This window comes from Passer montanus, unplaced genomic scaffold, assembly GCF_014805655.1.
Source record: "Passer montanus isolate IOZ18808 unplaced genomic scaffold, ASM1480565v1 scaffold111, whole genome shotgun sequence".
NCBI lineage: Eukaryota > Metazoa > Chordata > Aves > Passeriformes > Passeridae > Passer > Passer montanus.
Window position 1 is genome coordinate 23,152 of NW_024357725.1, and position 19,273 is coordinate 42,424.

Sequence of the window (19,273 nt, forward strand, 5' to 3'; positions counted from 1 at the left end):
AGCCGGCGGCGGGCTGAGCCCCGGCCCGACGGAGGTGAGTGCCGGGCGCGGACAATGGGGCGGGGGGCGCGGGGCCGGACCCCCCGACCCCCGCTGACCCCGCACCCCCTCGGCGTCCCGGGGGGGTCCCGAGCCCGCCGGGGGTGCCGCCCCCCCGCCGTGCATCCCCATCCCGTACAAAGGCCCGCGGGGGCTGCCCGGAGGGGTTGGCGGCGCATTGTTGGGTTGAGTGGTTTAAAATTTGGGGCTTTTGTTGTTGTTGTTTTTTGTTAGGGTTATTTGTTGGTTTTTTTGTTTTTTGGGGTTTTTTTGGGTTTTTTTGGGCAATAAGGCGGCGGCGGGTTATTTATAGCCGCGGCTGTTGCTCGCTGCTTTAGCCAGAGCGAAAGGGGTTGTGCCATCGGGCGGAAAAAAAAAAAAAAAAAGTCCCCCCGAAAAATCAAAAAGTCCAAAAAAAAGGCAAATGGGAGGTGCGAGGGCTGGGGAGCGGGAGGAGGAGGAGGAGGATGGCAGCCTTCCTCCCGGGACAGGGTTTGTTCCACGCAGGAGCACGGCCCCATCCCGGCGGGGCTGGGAGTGTCCCGAGAGGTTCCCGGAGGGATGCGGGAGCTTTTGGGAGCATCCCCATGCTGGGGGTGACGGGGCCGGGGGGTGACCCCTGCGAAGCCAGGGAGTTTTGGGGTGCCTCTTTGCCCTTTGACCTCTGCCTGCCTGCAGCTTTTCGGTTGTGAGTGGGCGTTTGCCCAAAAAACCCTTCCGTGCCCCACTCCACGTCCTGTCCCCGTCCCCGGGTGACAGCAGCAGGGAAGGGACACTGGGGTGGTTTCTGGGGGAGAGTCGCCCTGCTGAGGTTTTTGTAGGGTCAAGGAGGACCAGGAAATCCTCTTTGCAATGGTGGGCCAGGAGCAGCTGCTCTGCAGGCCTCCACCTGTCCCCCAGGTGCCTCCAGCCCTCCGACCAGCAGCATCTTCTCTTTCTCTTCTAAAAGAATGTTAAAACACGTGAAAAAGGAGCTCCTTCCCTGCTTTTGGCAGCGGGGCACCCGGCCGGGGCTGGTTTGGGGGAGCAGCTCTGAAGTGCTGCGAGCTGGCGGGCGAGATGGAGGAGGAACATTTTCCTTTCGATTAGCGTAATCGTAGGTGTTCGTTGTAATAACAGCAGATAACATCTTTCAGAGCAGGGAGGATGTTGTCTGCTTTGGGGTAGGTTTGGGATTTTTTTTTGTTGTTGTTGTTTTTTGAAGTTTAAAGGACTTCGTTGGGGGGTGGATGCATGAAAGGGACTGGGTGGGGTGGTGCCCACACTCCTGTTCCCACTGGGAATGAAGCTTGTGTGCCATCAGCAACCAAACTTCATTTCAACAGAGCCATCCTGGTGCTGGGCAGGTGCTGCTTGGGTTTGAAACAGATGCAGCATCCTTCACCTGCCCACGCTGTGGTTGTGCTCCCGTGGAGGTCCCAAACTCCTCTCCCATCCCGCCCGTGGGTCTGGCACGACTGGATTTTATTTTGATTAGTGAGAGGAACGCTGTCCCCAGCTCACTTCCCAGTGCCCTTTGGATTCTCCGAGGTGTTGGCTGTACCTGCCCTGCCCAGCTCCTGGCTGCCAGGCCGGCCTTCCCACGGGGAAATGCGGGAGCAGGGCGTGGGGATGGAGCTGAGATCCACCCCTGGGGCTCTGCACCCGGGATGCTGCGCTGGGCAGCAAGGGGAGCTGGGTTTGGTTCACCTGAGCACATCTGAGCCCCAATTCGGGAGTTTGTTCCTTGCAGAAGGAGCAAACCCTGGCCTGGCAGGGCTGGGAACAGCCAAACCCAGCACTGGGCTCTGCCCAATCGGCCCAGCTGCTCCCTGGCTAATTTCTAAAATGATTATTAATTTCTTTCATGTGCTGCCGCACATCCTCCTGGAGGAGAGAAGGGGCGATGCCCGTGTTTTCCCGGCAGGCACAGGATGCTGCTGTGAAGCCGTGGATGCACTCGGGCAGCACCTGCAGGTCCTTCTCCCAGCCCAGCATCCCCAGGGATGTGCGGGGCGGGCGGAAGCGGGCGCGGGGCCGGGGCTGGCCCGGGTGAGCGCGGCAGGAACCGCTGGCTGTCACACGAGGCCTTCGGGGGGCTGCCTTGGCAGCTGCCCCGTGTGGTTTCCTCCTCCTCTTCCTCGGAAAGTCTCGGCTTTGAGGCAGAAATTAGGCACCGATTAAAAAGAGAATGAGGCTCAGAGGAGGAAGGCCTGTGTCGGGCTGAGGGGCAGCTCCTGGTGGTGGAACCACCTCCCTCTTTAAAAGTGAAAGGCAGATTTATTGTGTGTAATTCTAACAATGCCACAGTCCTGTGCCATGAATATCCACGATCCGGGAAGATAAAAAAGCCTGGGCTGGCTGCAGCGTGTTCTTGGTGGGGTTTGCTCAGGCAGTTTCCTCTTTAGCAGGGAAAAAAAATTCTCTTTATGAAGGCAGGCTATGAATTTTGTATCCTCGCTGCATTTATCAAATATAAATGCTGGTGACATCCGTGAGCTGAAAGCCCAAACAAGCGGCCTTCGGGACTGGGAGGATTCATCTCCTGCACGGGGTGGGAAACGTGGGGTGAACCTTTGGGCATCCCTTCACTGGCTCCAGGGCTTTCCAGCTGGTCACACCTCGGGTGAAAGCTCCGTCCTGCTGATTTTTGGCTGTTTGGGAACAAGGCCTGGCCGGTGGGAAGCGCTGACTCAGGGCTTTGGGCTGGGGCTCTCCTTGAGCAACAGCCTGTGCTCGGTGTCCCCACGGGACGCTGCATGGGGAACAGGCTGTGAGCCCCAGCCATGGGAAATCCCCCTTAAACCTCCCTCCGGGCTTCAGCTAAATCCCTCCGTGGCCTGGAGAGCAGAGTGCATTCCCTGGGTTTTTGGGTGCTGCGTTTCAGACCAGTGGGATCCACACCCCTGGCTGGAATATGGGGTAAATCCAAAATTTAAGCAAAAATCAGCTTGGAGCAGCAGGGGCTTGGAGCTGGGAATGTTCTGGGGGCTGTGTTCCCAGCTGTGGATCCCAGCTGTGCTCCCCAGCCCAGAAAACTGGGGCTCTGCCCTCCCCTGGATCCTGGCACTCCTGGCAGTGTCCCCAAGGTGCCACCAGGCTGGGGTTGGGTGCCATCTCCAGCTTTCCCCGGGCTGGCTGGCAAAGAAACCCACCCAACAGCGTGCTGATGGAAACCCCTCTGTTTTTGGGGTGGACACCCCAGCCTGGATTTCTGCCAGACTCAGGGCGCCGTGTGCCTTGTCCCCGCGCTGGGGGACGGTGCCAGAGGTGCTGGGGCAGCGTGACGCCTTTTCCGGAAGGCTGGGGGCACGTGGTGGAAACAGGGCCACGTTCTCACCGCGCTCTTCCTCCCGCAGCTCTGCCCCTTATCTCCTTCCTCCTCCCGTCCTCGGCCTTGCCCCTGCTTTCACTTCCTCCTTCCCAAAATACCCCCAGCCCTGACTGACGCCAGGGCAGGGCTCCGGCGGTGACCCCAACAGAGGGGACGGATTCAGCCATGTTTGGGGGGGTTTTGGGGCTGCTCTGCCTGTGTCCCCCTCTGTGCCCCCCAGCCCGGCACGACCCCGGTGCCCCAGCCCAAGAAAGCCTGGTTTGATTGTGGGGCCGTGACTTCATCCCGTGCCGGGGGCTGGAGCGGCAGGAATAAAGCCGGGTTTGTTCCCCTGCCTCCCACACACCCATCCCAGAGCACAGCACCCCGGGCAGCACATCCCCCTGGGCTGCAGGAGCTGCACTTCCACAGTCCCAGTGGTTTTCATGCTGCAGGGAGCCGTTTGGGTTTATTTCTTTTGGATCCCAGGCATGGGAAGCTCTCAGGGCTGGATGTTTCCGCGTGTGGGTCACCAGGGAGAGCAGGGCTCTGGCTGTGTAGCCTGGGAGAGGAGTGGGATGGACCTCCTGGAGGTCATCTCTGTTCCCTTCCTTCTCCGGGCATCTCCACGCCGTGCTGGACTCAAAACTCAGTTGTTAAGAAGCTGGATCCGTGCAAATGCCTCCTGATCCGGGTGAGCAGCTGCTCCCACCCTGACTGCAGGGGCTGAGCAGGCCTGGAGCTCCCACTTCCACCTCGATTTGGGGGTATTTTAGATGCAGGATTTGTTTTTGGAGAGAGGAGAGATGCTCACCTGACCTGAGAGCATCCTTTGGAGGGTGCTGCATCCTCCTTACACCTCGTTCTCAGCCATGCCCGGTTCTCAGCCGTGCCTCGTTCCCACCCTGCCCCGTTCTCAGCCATCCTTCCCCCCTTGCAGGTCTCATGGTACCAGGTGAGGTGTCCCCCCTGTGAGAGTCGCTCCCCCAACTCCTGAGAAGATGTCAGGGATGCAGGTAAGCTCTGGGTGAGGAGAGGGGGCATGGAGCCAGCCAGAGGCGGCCCCGGCGCTCGGGAGGGACGTGGGGACGCGTGGTTTAAACAGACCCCCTTTGGTTCCCGTCTGCAAGGGGGGGTCCCCGAGGGTCGGGGGGTGCCAGGGGTGGGTGGCACGCTGAGGCAGGGCTCTGATGGCACCCCCTGCTCCTGGCAGGCCGTGTGGCCGTCCGGTACAGAATGTATCGCCAAGTACAACTTCCACGGTACCGCCGAGCAGGACCTGCCCTTCAGCAAAGGAGACGTGCTCACCATCGTCGCTGTCACCAAGGTAAGGTGTCCCTGCACCCCGTGACGCGTGCCCGTGGCGGCCCCTGGTCCTGCCAGTCCCGCTGCTGGGCGTGAATCGGGCCGGGAGCTCGGTTAATTAATTCATGGCCTCGTTAGTTAAGGTTTCTCCAAAAGGCGAGCGCCTCCCGGGAGGTGGAGGAGGGATGGGAATGGTGCTGGGCTGCTCTCCAGCAGGGCTCCGGCGGTGACCCCAACAGAGGGGACGGATTCAGCCATGTTTGGGGGGGTTTTGGGGCTGCTCTGCCTGTGTCCCCCTCTGTGCCCCCCAGCCCGGCACGACCCCGGTGCCCCAGCCCAAGAAAGCCTGGTTTGATTGTGGGGCCGTGACTTCATCCCGTGCCGGGGGCTGGAGCGGCAGGAATAAAGCCGGGTTTGTTCCCCTGCCTCCCACACACCCATCCCAGAGCACAGCACCCCGGGCAGCACATCCCCCTGGGCTGCAGGAGCTGCACTTCCACAGTCCCAGTGGTTTTCATGCTGCAGGGAGCCGTTTGGGTTTATTTCTTTTGGATCCCAGGCATGGGAAGCTCTCAGGGCTGGATGTTTCCGCGTGTGGGTCACCAGGGAGAGCAGGGCTCTGGCTGTGTAGCCTGGGAGAGGAGTGGGATGGACCTCCTGGAGGTCATCTCTGTTCCCTTCCTTCTCCGGGCATCTCCACGCCGTGCTGGACTTTTCCTTGGTGCAGATGCTGCGCTCAAAACTCAGTTCTTAAGAAGCTGGATCCGTGCAAATGCCTCCTGATCCGGGTGAGCAGCTGCTCCCACCCTGACTGCAGGGGCTGAGCAGGCCTGGAGCTCCCACTTCCACCTCGATTTGGGGGTATTTTAGATGCAGGATTTGTTTTTGGAGACAGGAGAGTTGCTCACCTGACCTGAGAGCATCCTTTGGAGGGTGCTGCATCCTCCTTACACCTCGTTCTCAGCCATGCCCGGTTCTCAGCCGTGCCTCGTTCCCACCCTGCCCCGTTCTCAGCCATCCTTCCCCCCTTGCAGGTCTCATGGTACCAGGTGAGGTGTCCCCCCTGTGAGAGTCGCTCCCCCAACTCCTGAGAAGATGTCAGGGATGCAGGTGAGCTCTGGGTGAGGAGAGGGGGCATGGAGCCAGCCAGAGGTGGCCCCGGCGCTCGGGAGGGACGTGGGGACGCGTGGTTTAAACAGACCCCCTTTGGTTCCCGTCTGCAAGGGGGGGTCCCCGAGGGTCGGGGGGTGCCAGGGGTGGGTGGCACGCTGAGGCAGGGCTCTGATGGCACCCCCTGCTCCTGGCAGGCCGTGTGGCCGTCCGGTACAGAATGTATCGCCAAGTACAACTTCCACGGTACCGCCGAGCAGGACCTGCCCTTCAGCAAAGGAGACGTGCTCACCATCGTCGCTGTCACCAAGGTAAGGTGTCCCTGCACCCCGTGACGCGTGCCCGTGGCGGCCCCTGGTCCTGCCAGTCCCGCTGCTGGGCGTGAATCGGGCCGGGAGCTCGGTTAATTAATTCATGGCCTCGTTAGTTAAGGTTTCTCCAAAAGGCGAGCGCCTCCCGGGAGGTGGAGGAGGGATGGGAATGGTGCTGGGCTGCTCTCCAGGGAAGGAAAAGAGGGGCTCTGGGTTTGGGGGGCTCTGGGGTGCCCAGCAGGTTGAGAGGGGGTCACAGTGAGCCCTGTGGGGCCACCAGCACTGACCCCGATGCCCTGCTCATCCCACCCTTCCTGCAGCCAGCAAGGGGGTACCGGGGTGCTTGGGGAACCCCCAAAGGGCTCCTCGGGAGGGATGCAGGGGCCAGGGGCTCACTGTGACACCCTGCTGTCCCCACAGGATCCCAACTGGTACAAGGCGAAGAACAAGGTGGGCAGGGAGGGCATCATTCCTGCTAACTACGTCCAGAAGAGGGAAGGGGTCAAAGCTGGCATCAAGCTCAGCCTCATGCCGTGAGTATCCAGCCAGGGCTCGGGGTCCAGGGCGGGCAGCTGGGGCTGGAGCATCCCTGTGGCCACAGCCGTGTCCCAGCAGAGGGACATGGCCACAGCCGTGTCCCAGCAGAGGGACATGGCCACAGCCGTGTCCCAGCAGAGGGACATTCCTCAGAGGGCACAAGGGGCAGCAGTGTGGGTTTGGGATTGGGATTTTCTGCTGGGGAGAGCTCTGGGTGTTCTGGGAGCTGCCTGCATGGCTGGACAGGTGATGAGATGGTTGGGTTGTGTTTTATTAAATTGTTTTTTTTTACCCAAGGCTGAGGTTAGGGTTAGACTAACCTAGAGTTAGGTAAAGGCTGCTGGGAGGAAGGTGGGAATGAGCTCTGTACAGGAGGGATGGGTGACAGACAGGTTTGATGTTCCTGCTGCATCCCAGAGCTGCCAGTGACCCCCAGGCTGGGGGAGGAACCTCCTGGGAGCGTGCAGAGGGGCAGAACCCCAGCTGGGGCCAGAGGAGGGGAGCAGGACACTGTGGAAGGAGCTGTGCCACGGATGGTTGGGTGGGGACAGCCAGGAGGACAACAGGAACACCATCCCCAGGCAGGCAGGGCCAAAAGCTGCTGCACACATCAAGCACAGCCCCGCAGGGGCGAGGGCAGCCCCGAGCTCACCCCTGGCCCTGCAGGTGGTTCCACGGGAAGATCACGCGGGAGCAGGCGGAGCGGCTGCTGTACCCGCCCGAGACGGGGCTGTTCCTGGTGCGGGAGAGCACCAACTACCCCGGCGACTACACGCTGTGCGTCAGCTGCGAGGGCAAGGTGGAGCACTACCGCATCATCTACTCCTCCAGCAAGCTCAGCATCGACGAGGAGGTCTACTTCGAGAACCTCATGCAGCTGGTGGAGGTGAGGCCACCGCTGGCATCCTACGGGGACATCAGAGCTGGGCTCCGCAGCCTGGGGGCGGTGGGTGCTCCTCCTCCTCTGCTGGCGCCCTGGGGTGGGGATGCTGGGACAGAGGGAGGATGAGGAGGGACAAGGACCTGTCCGTGGCCTCGTGCTGCCACCTGGTGGGACCGGAGAGGCTGGCAGCGCCGGGGTGTCACCGTCCCCATGCCGTGTCCCCCCAGCATTACACCACGGACGCAGATGGGCTCTGCACCCGCCTCATCAAACCCAAGCTGATGGAGGGCACGGTGGCAGCGCAGGATGAGTTCTCCCGCAGTGAGTGCCCGTGTCCCCTCCCCTGCCTCCTCCCCTGGGCACCCCCCAGCACCCCCTCACTGCCCCTTGTCCCCCGTGCAGGCGGCTGGGCCCTCAACATGAAGGACCTCAAGTTGCTACAGATCATTGGCAAAGGGGAATTCGGAGGTGAGCTCGCTGTCCCCAGCCCGGGGTGGCCCTGAATGGTGGGGGGGCTCCTCTGTAGCCCCCCCCAGGGTGCTGTGGGGCCCCAGGAGGCTGGGATGCTTCCCAGTGCCTCCTGTGCCCGTCTCTCCTGGCCTGCAGACGTGATGCTGGGGGATTACCGGGGGAACAAAGTCGCCGTGAAGTGCATTAAAAACGACGCCACAGCGCAGGCCTTCCTGGCAGAGGCATCTGTCATGACGTGAGTGTCACCCTCAGCTGGGGGACAGCCTGAGGGAGGGGCACCTGTGTCCCTGGCAGCAGGGTGGGTGGTCCCTGACACCCCTCCTGTCCCCAAACCCCTGCCCTGAGCCCTCCTGTGGCGCGCAGGCAGCTCCGACACAGCAACCTGGTGCAGCTGCTGGGGGTGATTGTGGAGGAGAAGAGTGGCCTTTACATCGTCACCGAGTACATGGCCAAGGTGAGACCCCCTCCCCCTCTGTCCCCTTGTCCCCCCCATGCTCCTGGGGCTTCACCCTGGCACGGCTGGGTCATGCCAGCTGGGGCTGCATCTCGCTGGGGCCACAGTGGTGGCTGCAGGTGGCAGTGTCCCGTGTCCCATGGCTGGCTCCCAGGGGGGGTTGGCATCCCCAGACCTGCCCCTTGAGGGAGGGACATCATCCTTGTGTTTGAAGGGACATGTCCCCTGGGTCCTGTCCCATAAAGGGGGGTCATCTGCACTGATCCTGTCCCATGAGGGAGGGACATCATCCTTGTGTCCTGGCCCTCGTTTGAAGGACATCTCCCCTGTGTCCTACCCCATGCTAAAGGGACATCTCCTCTAGACCTGCCCCATCTTAAAGGGACATTCTCCTTGGGTCCTGTCCTGTATGGGAGGGAAATCTTCCCTGGTCCTGCCCCATGAGGGAGGGACATCATCCTTGTGTCCTGCCCCATGAGGGGAGGATATCATCCCTAGGTCCTACCCCATGAGGGAGGGAAATCTTCCCTGGGTCCTGCCCCATCCTAAAGGCACATCTCCCCTGGTCCTGCCCCATCCTAAAGGGGTGTCTTCCCTGGGTCCTGCTCCATGAGGGAGGGACATCATCCCTGGGTCCTACACCATCTTAAAGGGACATCCTCCTTGGGTCCTGTCCCATAAGGGAGGGAAATTGTCCTTGGTCATACCCCATGAGGGAGGGACGTCATCCTTGTGTCCTGCCCCATCCTAAAGGGACATCATCCTCCGATCCTGCCCCATCCTAAAGGGACATCTTCCCTGGGTTCTGCCCCATCTTAAAGGGGCATCATCCTCAGATCCTGCCCCATGAGGGAGGGGCATCAGCACCGGGTCCTTCCCCACAAGAGAGGAACATCCTCCTTGAATTCTGTCCCATGAGGGAGGGACATCATCCCTGGGTCCTGCCCCATCTTAAAGGGGCATCTCTCCTGCTCCTGCCCCAAAAGAGAGTGGGGGACAGCAGGTGTGCTGCTGGCCCTGCTGACCCCAGCTCTCTGTCCATCCCTGCCTCCAGGGCAGCCTAGTAGACTACCTGCGGTCGCGCGGGCGGTCGGTGCTCGGGGCAGACTGTCTGCTCAAGTTCTCCTTGTAAGTACCAGGCAAGGCCATGCCCACGCCCCTGACCCGCCCCACCCGCGCTTTGGGGCCGCCCTGCCAACCCCCTTGTGCCTCCCACCCTTCCCAGAGACGTCTGTGAAGCCATGGAGTACCTGGAAGCCAACAACTTCGTGCACCGGGACCTGGCGGCCAGGAACGTGCTGGTCTCGGAGGACAACATCGCCAAGGTCAGCGATTTCGGGCTCACCAAGGAAGCCTCCTCCACACAGGACACGGGCAAGCTGCCTGTCAAGTGGACAGCACCAGAAGCACTTAGAGAAAAGGTGGGTGAGCAGAGCAGAGGGGGGCCTTGACTGTGGTGGAAGCTGTGGGAAGGGGGAACATCCCAGAGATGGTGTTTGAGTGCTGCTTGCCACTGTGTGACCCCAAAAGCGGCTGCCCTGAGGGTGGAGAATATCCCTTGCCACCCTTGGTCCTGTGATGTGTGCTGGGACACCAGGCCAAAGCCTGTCTCCACAAATGGAAAACATTCCACCAGGTAATTGGAAGGAAATAGTAAATGCAGATTGAATTAAAGAAGTGTAGTTGCACCGTGAGGTCTGGTTTTAAAATATGCTGTGAAAGGGAGCAACATCTTTTGTTGTATAATTAAATTTGACACAATAGGTCATGTACATAAAGACAAGGATCTCTAATTTTTGAGGTTCAGAAGGCGCCTTGGGAAGGTGAGGAGCCCACTGTTTCCATGTATCCACCAGAATCCAGGGATTATTTGGGGGTGATCCCATGAATGTGCCTGATACAGCTTTTTGAATATCTTTTGGGGTTGGCCAAGCATCCACTGGCACACCAACCCAGCAGGTGGAAAATGGCTTCTTGGGGGTCATGTTGGACAAACATATGGTATCTAAACCTGAAGCATTAGCTAAAGTCACCCAGACATTTGTTTTAGGTTGGCAAATCTGCATGGCTGAAAGCAACCAAGGCAAGAAAGCATAAGCATAACTTTGGATTGAGCTCCGTATTTTTCTTAAACCATTATCCAGCAAAAGAATTCTCCAACACTACTGATTCCCACACCCACAGTCCACAATCTTCTGTGGAACTGCAGATCCCACCCCCCTGCCCGAGCCTGCTCACAGGGTCTCTCTCCCTGCAGAAATTCTCCACCAAGTCGGACGTGTGGAGCTTCGGGATCCTCCTCTGGGAAATCTACTCCTTCGGGCGAGTGCCTTATCCGAGAATTGTGAGTGATGAGCCCCCCCGGGGGCTGGATTGTGGGGGGGAGCTGAGCCCAGATTTGTGGGGGGAGCCCCTGGCTGACACCCCAATGTCCCGCAGCCCCTGAAGGACGTGGTGCCCCGCGTGGAGAAGGGCTATAAGATGGATGCTCCGGACGGTTGTCCGGCCGTCGTCTACGAGGTGATGAAGAAGTGCTGGACGCTGGACCCCGGCCACCGGCCGTCCTTCCACCAGCTCCGGGAACAGCTAGTGCATATCAAAGAGAAGGAGCTCTACCTGTGAGGGGGGCTCTGCTGCCCCACAGCCGCAGGGGACCCACGCTGGGGGGACGGGCTGTGCTCAGCCCCCCCGCCCCAGCACGGCACCAGGAGGGAGCCCCGGGGGTGTGGTGCCCCCCCAATTCCCCCGGTGGCTTCCAAACTTCCAAATCTGTCAGTTTTTTTTATTTTCCAGGTTTGGGGTTGTTTTTTTGTTGTTGTTTTTGTCTCCCACGCTCTTTTTTTTTTTTAATTTTTGTGGGGTTTTTTTGTTGTTTTCTCAGTTTTGGGGGGGGGGTGTTTATTGTTTTGGGTTTGTTTTTTGTCGTTGTTTTTTTATTATTTCGAGCAAGGCCCAGCTGAGCGTTGGGCGTTTTACTAAAGTACGAATCTTATTTTTTAATGTAATTAAAAGAAGAAAAAAAAAAAAAGGAAAAAAAAAAGAGAGAGAGAAGAAGGTTGTTAAAAGGAGAATAATAATAAACAAACCAATGAAACGGACACATGAAAAGGAAACCCCCAGCGACAGAAGTGATGGTTGACGGGGAGACGCTGGACTCGCCGCCCGCTCGGGAGAGCGCGGCCGCGTCCCCGCCCGACGCTTTTTTTTTTGGGTTGTTTTGCTTTAAACTCGTTGCAATGTTTGCATGCTGTCTCCAGAGGCCTTTTTTTCCAGTCCTGTCCAGTGCTTTATTCTCATGTAATGCTACCGACTGTGAGATTAAAAACTGTAATAAAAAACCATTCCATACGGACGCGGCACACCCCGCCTCGGCCCCCCTCTGTTGCCAGCGGCTCTGGGGGTCCCCTGGCAGGGGAAAAAGTGGGGGTGGACCCCCCATCTCCCCCCCAAATGGGTGGGGATGAGCAGCCGTGCCTGTGGGATGGGTGACAGGGAGGAAGCGGTGCCAAAGCTCCCCTTTAGCCCAGGCTTTGCTTTCTGATGCTCTGAGCAGGCAGGGGCTGATTCCTGACCCTCGCTGCCTTCCCTGCATGTCCCACCTGTGCAGTGAGACCCCCCCGATGTCCCGGGCCCCATCCCCAAAGCTGTCCCTGTGGAATCCCAGGAGGGAGCCGGGTGGAGGTGTCGTCTGGCAGGTTTGGAATAGTTCCGCTCATCCGCCGGGAATTATTCAGCGTTAAACGCCGCGCAGAGCAGCGGCTCTGCCGGCTGCCGGCTTGGCAAGCCCCGGGCCGGGATTGAGACCGAGATTCCTCTTGGAGCGGGGTTAAAAGGAAAAAAAAGGGAGTGGTGGGACACGGGCACAGCGCAGGGATGTGGGATGGAGCGTGCAGAGGGGAGCTGTGCTGCAGACCCCCTTCCCTCGATGAGGGATGTGGGATGTGGTGTAGCTCCGTGGGTTTCCTCTCCCCTGGACTGACCCCCCTCCTCCTGTCCATGTCCCCCCCGTTCCTGCCAGTGCTCCAGCAGGGCCCAGCGGGATAAGCAGCTTTACTTTTTGGGCTTATGAAGATTAAAGTCATTTACAGGCAAAGCCTGCAAGAAACGGCTTTGGGAATGGCGAGAAATACCCAGAACCTTCACGTGATGGAGACAGCAGGGAGGGCTCTGCTCCTGTCCCCCGCTGTGTCCCCTCCTGTCCCCTTGCCCTGGGTTGCTGCCAGCTGTCAAAAAAGGGGAGAAAACTCACCCCAAAATTATTGAGACCTTTGATTATTTATTTTCCCACACTTCCCATTTTTGAGGCTGTGCCTGGTCTCGGGGGTGGTGTTTGGTACCTCTGGGATGTAGTTGAAGGGTGCTGAGAGAACTGCTGGAAGAAATCTTGTTCTTCACTACGAATCAGGGAATTTAACCCTGATTTGCCAGGGTCCTGCCCCTCCTGCCACCACCGTGCCTCAGTTTCCCCACATGGAGTCTCTCGGTCTCTCACTCTGGGCCTGCAGCTGCTCATCCTGGATCCCTCCAAGCGATTTGTCCCAAGGGATTTTGGGGCTCTGTCCATCAGCAGCAGCGTGGGCAGAGGGGACAGGCTGAGTGACACCCCGGGGCTCTGAGTGCTGGCTCACGTCATGTCCCCTTCTTCCTCCTGCTCCTCCTCCTCCTCCCTCGGGCAGCGAGACGGGCACGGGGCCCGGTTGTGTCAGCTCCCATCCTGCCTCACATCCCCGGCATGAATCATCGGCGGGCAGGGCGTTATTCCCTATTCCCATGGCACACGGGGACCAGAGGGAACACGGCAGAGGGAACAGGAACGCGGCGTTTAGAAAAGCTCTGGAAAATGCAGCTTTCCGTCCTGCTGCCTCTCCACAGCGCTCAGGGGGATCCCAGCTCGGGCTGGAGCTTGGGATCCCAGCCGGGTCGGGGCAGGGCTGGGGAGAGCTGGGGTTTGGTGTGTGGAAAGGGCCATCTCCAAAGTCACACATCCTCTGCTTTTGCATCCCTACCCATCCCCTGTGCCCCACACGGGCTCCTGAGCCACATCTCCTTTCCAGCCCCGCTCCCTGCAGATCCTTTCTCTTCCCCATCAGGAAGGCTGTCTGCAGCTCTGTGGGTAACGGGGAGAAGAAGGCAGGCAGGGTGTGGGACACGGGAAGAGCCAAAGCTTGGGGATGGCAGTGGGAATGGTTCTGTCATCCAGCACATCCATCCCTAGGGATGGGGATTTGGGGTGGGAATGGTCCTGTTATCCAGAACATCCATCCTTGAAGGATTGGGATTGCAATGGGAATGGTTCTGTCATCCAGCACATCCATCCCTAGGGATGGGGATTTGGGGTGGGAATGGTACGGGGAGAAGAAGGAAGGCAGGGTGTGGGACACGGGAAGAGCCAAAGCTTGGGGATGGCAGTGGGAATGGTTCTGTCATCCAGCACATCCATTTCCACCCCAATCCCCATCCCTTGGGATGGATGTGCTGGATGACAGAACCATTCCCATTGCAATCCCAATCCTTCAAGGATGGATGTTCTGGATAACAGGACCATTCCCACCCCAAATCCCCATCCCTAGGGATGGATGTGCTGGATGGCAAAACCATTCCCACGCCAAATCCCCATCCCTAGGGATGGATGTGCTGGATGACAGAACCATTCCCACTGCCTTCCCCGAGCTTTGGCTCTTCCCCCTGTCCCCACACCCTGCCTGCCTTCTCCCCATTATCCACAGAGCTGCAGACAGCCTTCCTTACCCTGAACACCCAAAAATCCCTCCAAAGGGTTCCAGAATTCCAGCTGCAGCCCTTGCTCCTCATCCCCCCGGGTGGCAAAGCAGAGGGGGTGCCATGAGCCCCCCACGAGCGGCTCGGTTCTCTCAGTGCTGCTCGGGGCTAATTACCAGCTCTAATTACGGCCCATCCCCGGAGCACGGGCTTCCCAACCCCTGGCATCCCTCGCTGGCATCTGTGCGCTGCCGGCGCCTCCTCCCCCTCCGCGATCGACTTTATCGCAAGGACTATTTTTAGCGTGATGCACAAAGCCATTCCCATCACCGTTCCGCGCCGTTCACCTCTCCCTCTCCCCCTCTCTCTCTTTCTTTCTCTCTTGCTCTCTTTTTTTAGTTGTTTTTGAGGGTTTTTTTTTTTCTTCTGGGCACTCCAGGAACGAAGGCAAGGCTGGGAAGATCCCCCGTGGGAATGCTGCGTGTGCGCGGCCGTGCGCGCCGGGGCTGCGAGTGCCTTTGCTCGGGGCTCGCTCTCCACCAGCGGCAGGAGCGGCACATGCTCTCCCCATGTGCCTGTTTACATGCTCTGTATGTCTGTCCGGCCGCATTTGTGTCACGGCTCGGGCGCAGACACCGCCGTGGGAGCCCCCCCGCCGCCCCCGGCACCTCCCTCCTCTTCCTCACCTCGCGCAGCCCCCTCCTCCCGGCGGGGATGGCAGCCGCTGCTCCGCTGGGAGCTGCTTGCCCTCCTCCCCTGCCAGAGCACTAGGGCACCCCAAAACCTCCCTGTGCCCTGGGGAGGGGCTGTGTGTCCCGTGGGACAGGACAGTTCCCACCCCAAAGCCCTGTCCCTGAGGATGGACGTTCTGGATGACAGGAGCATTCCCACCCCAAATCCTCATCCCTGGGGACAGGGGCTCTGTGTCCTGTGTGACCATTCCCACCCCAATCCCCATCCCTTGGGATGGATATTCTGGATAAAAGGACCATTCCCACCCCAAACCCCTGTCCCTTGGGAACAGAGCTCTTTGTCTTCTATGACCATTCCCACCCCAAATCCCCATCCCTTGGAGCCAGGGCTCTGTGTCCTGTGTGACCATTCCCACCCCAATCCCAATCCTTCAGGATGGATGTTTGGGATGACAGAACCATTCCCACCACAAAACCCTCATCCCTTGGGAACAGAGCTCTTTGTCTTCTATGACCATTCCCATCCCAAATCCCTGTCAATTGGGACCAGGGCTCTGTGTCCTGTGTGGCCATTTCCACCCCAATCCCCATCCCTTGGGATGGATGTGCTGGATAACAGAACCATTCCCACTGCAATCCCAGTCCTTCAGGATGGATGTTTGGGATGACAGAACCATTCCCACCCCAAAACCCCATCCATGGGGACCAGGGCTCTGTGTCCTGTGTGACCATTCCCACCCCAATCCCCATCCCTTGGGATGGATATTCTGGATGACAGGACCATTCCCACCCCAAGCCCCTGTCCCTGTGGATGGATGTGCTGGATGACAGGACCATTCCCACCCCAACCCCAATCCTTCAGGATGGATGTTCTGGATGACAGGACCATTCCCACCCCAAACCTCCCAACCCCACAAAGGTGAGTCTGGGCAGCCCCGTGCTCAGTGACACGAAGATGAGAACAGGGAATTCCGAGGGAAATGGGGGCACACCTCAGCAGCGTTCCCACTCCTGGCTTCCCTTCCCAGCACCACTCAGGGGCTCCCGGGGGCTCTCCCAGGGCACCTCAAGGTGAGGAGGGGTGCACTGGGATTTTTTCATCCTGGGGAGATGATGTCAGGTTTTGGGAACTCAGAGGTTTGGTTCTATAGGAGTGGGAAGGCTTTCCATGGGGAATGTCTCTCTAGGTCAGGGAAATCTTTGTTTTCACTTCCATGACAAGCTGAGCTGCAGCCCCTCTTCCTCAGCCAAGGCAAATTCCAGCTTTATGGAGTTCTGTTCCAGTAAATGCCAGAAATAATTTCATTTGGTGATTTACCACTCCCTTATCCTAAAGTTTCTTTATTCCCTCTGTCAGCGACACGGCAGCACTTCGATCCCTCGATCCCTCTAAAGGATCTCCGTAAAGGGATCCCACTGAAGGAATGTTTTTCCTCAAGACCTTCAGGGTATTTTCCCTCAAACCCCTGCGAGCTGCGGGTCCCTAACAGCAGCGGGACTCTGGATTGATGTCCCGCTGCCTCACCCCGTGCCCGAGAGGCACAGCAGGGTGTCCCTGTCCCCACCCCAGGTGGCAGGAGCGACCGTGACTGCCCTGAGCGGGGGTCAGAGCCGAGCGCGGCGGTTCCTGAGGTGGCGGTGCCTGTCCCCATCAGCACAAGTGACAATCAGCTGCCAAGTGCCGGCGTGACTGCCCCGGCAGCGGCAGCAGCAGCGGCAGCAGCAGCGGCAGCAGCAGCGGCAGCAGCAGCGGCAGCAGCAGCGGCAGCAGCAGCGGCAGCAGCAGCGGCAGCAGCAGCGGCAGCAGCAGCGGCAGCTCACTGCCTGCTTGCTTTGGAAACGCCTCCTCATTTCCCTCCCGTCGCGCACACACGCGGCTTTCCAGGATTCCCTCGCCTGTTACTGCGGGGTGTCCAAAGGTTAAAAATGCTCCCTGCATTTCGGGCTGACAAGGATCAGGCCTTCTGCTGGCCTTATTGCCATGGCCCTGCAGGTCGAGGTCACCGAGCCTTGCCCTCCCCTCTACAATCCCGGGACATTCGGGGACCTCTGGAGCTTCCTCTGGAACCCGGGTTGTGGTAACTGTGCCTTTGGAGCCAGTTACCTGGGAATGATCCCTCTCAGCATGGCAGAGGGAGCTGCTTGCTTCCAATTTAAATCAGGTGTCAACGCTGAGAGAGGATCCTCTTAACTTCCACCGTCTTGTCTGAGGCGGCGGCGGGGGGACGTCTCATCTCCCCGCCGCCTAATCCGTGGAGATGTGTGATATAGCATAAGCTAATATAATAGGTCATGCAAGGATTTACATCTCATTACGGCAGGTTAGAGTCCTGGCAGGAAGGATGACTCATCCTCACTTGAATATATTTCAGGGCTGAGGAGCGCTTCAGCTGCCCGAGGAAAGGCGAATGGGGAAATCAACCACCTCGAAGCATCATTTCCCAGCTCGCTGCACTCTCTGATTGTCCCCCCGGCTCTGCCTCCAGGTGGGACACCGGCCTCTCCAGGAAAAGCTGAGGGCACGGGAGAGCTGCAAAACCTCTCTGGAGGTCTTTGCCTTTTGCTCCATCCCTGCAAAGCCCGGGCTGCGAGAGGCTGCGGAGCTGGGGAGCGAGCATCCCGCAGCGGGGTGGATGCGAGGCGCTGCCCGGCTTGTTTTCCCCCAGCTGCCCTGGCCCAGCGGTGCTGCTCGTCAGGAGCTGTTTGCTCTTAGCTCCTCAGACAGGGAGGCTCCGTGGGAGCTGACCCATCTAACCCAGCTGGAAAAAATCGGTCCTGACTTCCAGTCTCTTATTGTTAATGGATGCTCGCAGCGAAATCCGGAGTGAGCGGAGCTCCCAGGACCAGCCACATCCAAAATCTGCTCTGAGCCCACGCGAGGCTCAGGCCAGCACCCAAGAGCACAACCAGGGGTGCTGGTCCTTCTCCCTGCCCCTCTTTTCAGCCAGACTGACAGCCAGAACGCGGCCACACTGCTGGCAATGGGACATCTGCAGGGTGCCCGGGGCTCCCAGCATATTTCTCAGCAAGGCTGTGCCAGCTCATTGTGGGTTAAAATTAATTTTCCATGGGTTCTCCATGGGAAAGCGCTTAGGAGAGCCTGCAGATCGGTGTGAAAAGCGAAAATCATCACTTCAAAAAGCTGTTGAGGCTCCTGGGCTGCCAGCTCCGGGTGAGCAGCAGAAGCAGGGGCACCTGCGTGGTGGGGGATGCTGTGGGTGACCTGGAGTTGTGCCAAGCAGAGGGACCTCCCTCGTCCCAGCGCCAGTCTGCACGTTTGGATGGACTCGAGGGAGCTGCTGGCATCAATGAGGGGGCTCTGCTCTGCCAGGAGAGCCCTCACCAGGACAAATCCCCTGTTGTCACCCCCAAGAGCGCGTCCCAATCCCTAAGAGCAGCACACTGCCAAGCTGCTGGCCAGATTATTGTCCTGGAAAAATGCGTTATTTTTTTAGCCTATTTTCCTCTTAAGACATAATTTTACCTTGGGTGGGGGGATGGGAGGAGATGGGCCGAGTGCCCCTCCCTCTGTCACTTTGTTCTGTCGCTTCACAGCTGTTCCATCATTTTAATCTGCAGAGATTGTCTTTATATTTCGGAAATGAAATGATTTCCCGCAAGCCGGGATTGGGGCTGGGATTCACGCTCATTTTTCAGGAGCAGAGAAGAAAAAAGGGAGAAATGTCTGTTAAAGCCAGGCTGGCCATCTGGAAGGGAGGTGCGTTGCTGATGCCATTAATTGCTCACTCCCCAAGGCCTGGAATGAGGCTGCAGTCAAAGGGAAGAGCAGGAGTGGGAGTGGGGCTGGAGAGAGCCAGGGAATGATGCAACGCAATCAATGTTCTCCTAATTTAGGTGATCAATGAACGCCTCCATGCCTGTGCTCTGGGCACTGAGAGCAGCTCCAGTATTAATTAATATAATAAAATCACGGGAATCCCAGAATGGCTGCAGTCAGGAGAGATCTTAAAGATCTTCCAAGCTCCAACCCCTGCCATGGGCACCTTCCACTGTCCCAGGTTGCTCCAAGCCCTGTCCAGTCTGGCCTCGGGCACTTCCAGAGATGGGAATATTTCCAGGGATATCGTTAATAGGATAAAGATGAGGGAACTTTTGGGCACCAGCCCTTGGATGGATGAGCAAACAACAGTTGTGACTGCTGCTGGTACATACGGCTCGTTCCGAGTGTCAAGCCTGGCTTTTCCTCCTGCCAGAGCCCAAGGACGGGGAACAGAGTGGGAGAAAGGGCGCTGGGGTAGGTTTGCTCCTCGGTGGGATGGAGCAGCCGGCAGGCACGGAGGGAAGGGTGTTCGAGGGGCTCCCCGCGGCCCCCACCGTGGCTCCATCCACCCCGGTGTCCCCGGGGAGCTCGGGGGCTCCTTCTTCTCCCCACGGGGGTGGCGTCACCGGCGGTGCCCGGGGCGGGTCGGGACGGCGGCGGCTCCGCCCGGCGGAGGGCGG

General features: G+C 59.1%; 1 protein-coding gene across 2 annotated transcripts; it reads left to right on the top strand.

Moving 5' to 3' along the window:
* CSK (C-terminal Src kinase) lies at nucleotides 1-11,761 on the top strand. Of its 2 annotated transcripts, XM_039732542.1 has the most exons (13): nucleotides 1-34; nucleotides 4,272-4,347; nucleotides 4,545-4,658; nucleotides 6,478-6,590; nucleotides 7,261-7,480; nucleotides 7,705-7,798; nucleotides 7,880-7,945; nucleotides 8,084-8,183; nucleotides 8,312-8,402; nucleotides 9,457-9,530; nucleotides 9,628-9,823; nucleotides 10,660-10,746; nucleotides 10,842-11,761. In XM_039732542.1, exons 2-13 carry the CDS (start codon nucleotides 4,333-4,335, stop codon nucleotides 11,022-11,024), a joined length of 1,353 nt encoding a protein of 450 aa, XP_039588476.1. In that variant the 5' UTR covers nucleotides 1-34; nucleotides 4,272-4,332; the 3' UTR covers nucleotides 11,025-11,761. The 2 variants fall into 2 exon arrangements, with proteins under 2 accessions (XP_039588476.1, XP_039588467.1); XM_039732533.1 differs by lacking the exons at nucleotides 1-34; nucleotides 4,272-4,347; nucleotides 4,545-4,658 and adding exons at nucleotides 5,620-5,746; nucleotides 5,944-6,057.
* The last annotated feature ends 7,512 nt before the right edge of the window (nucleotides 11,762-19,273 follow it).

Bases quoted from the DNA above. Each gene is read 5' to 3' on its own strand.
- CSK (XM_039732542.1), top strand. The intron at 7,799-7,879 runs GTGAGTGCCCGT...TCCCCCGTGCAG, and splicing joins GCAGGATGAGTTCTCCCGCA to GCGGCTGGGCCCTCAACATG. The intron at 9,824-10,659 runs GTGGGTGAGCAG...CTCTCCCTGCAG, and splicing joins CAGAAGCACTTAGAGAAAAG to AAATTCTCCACCAAGTCGGA.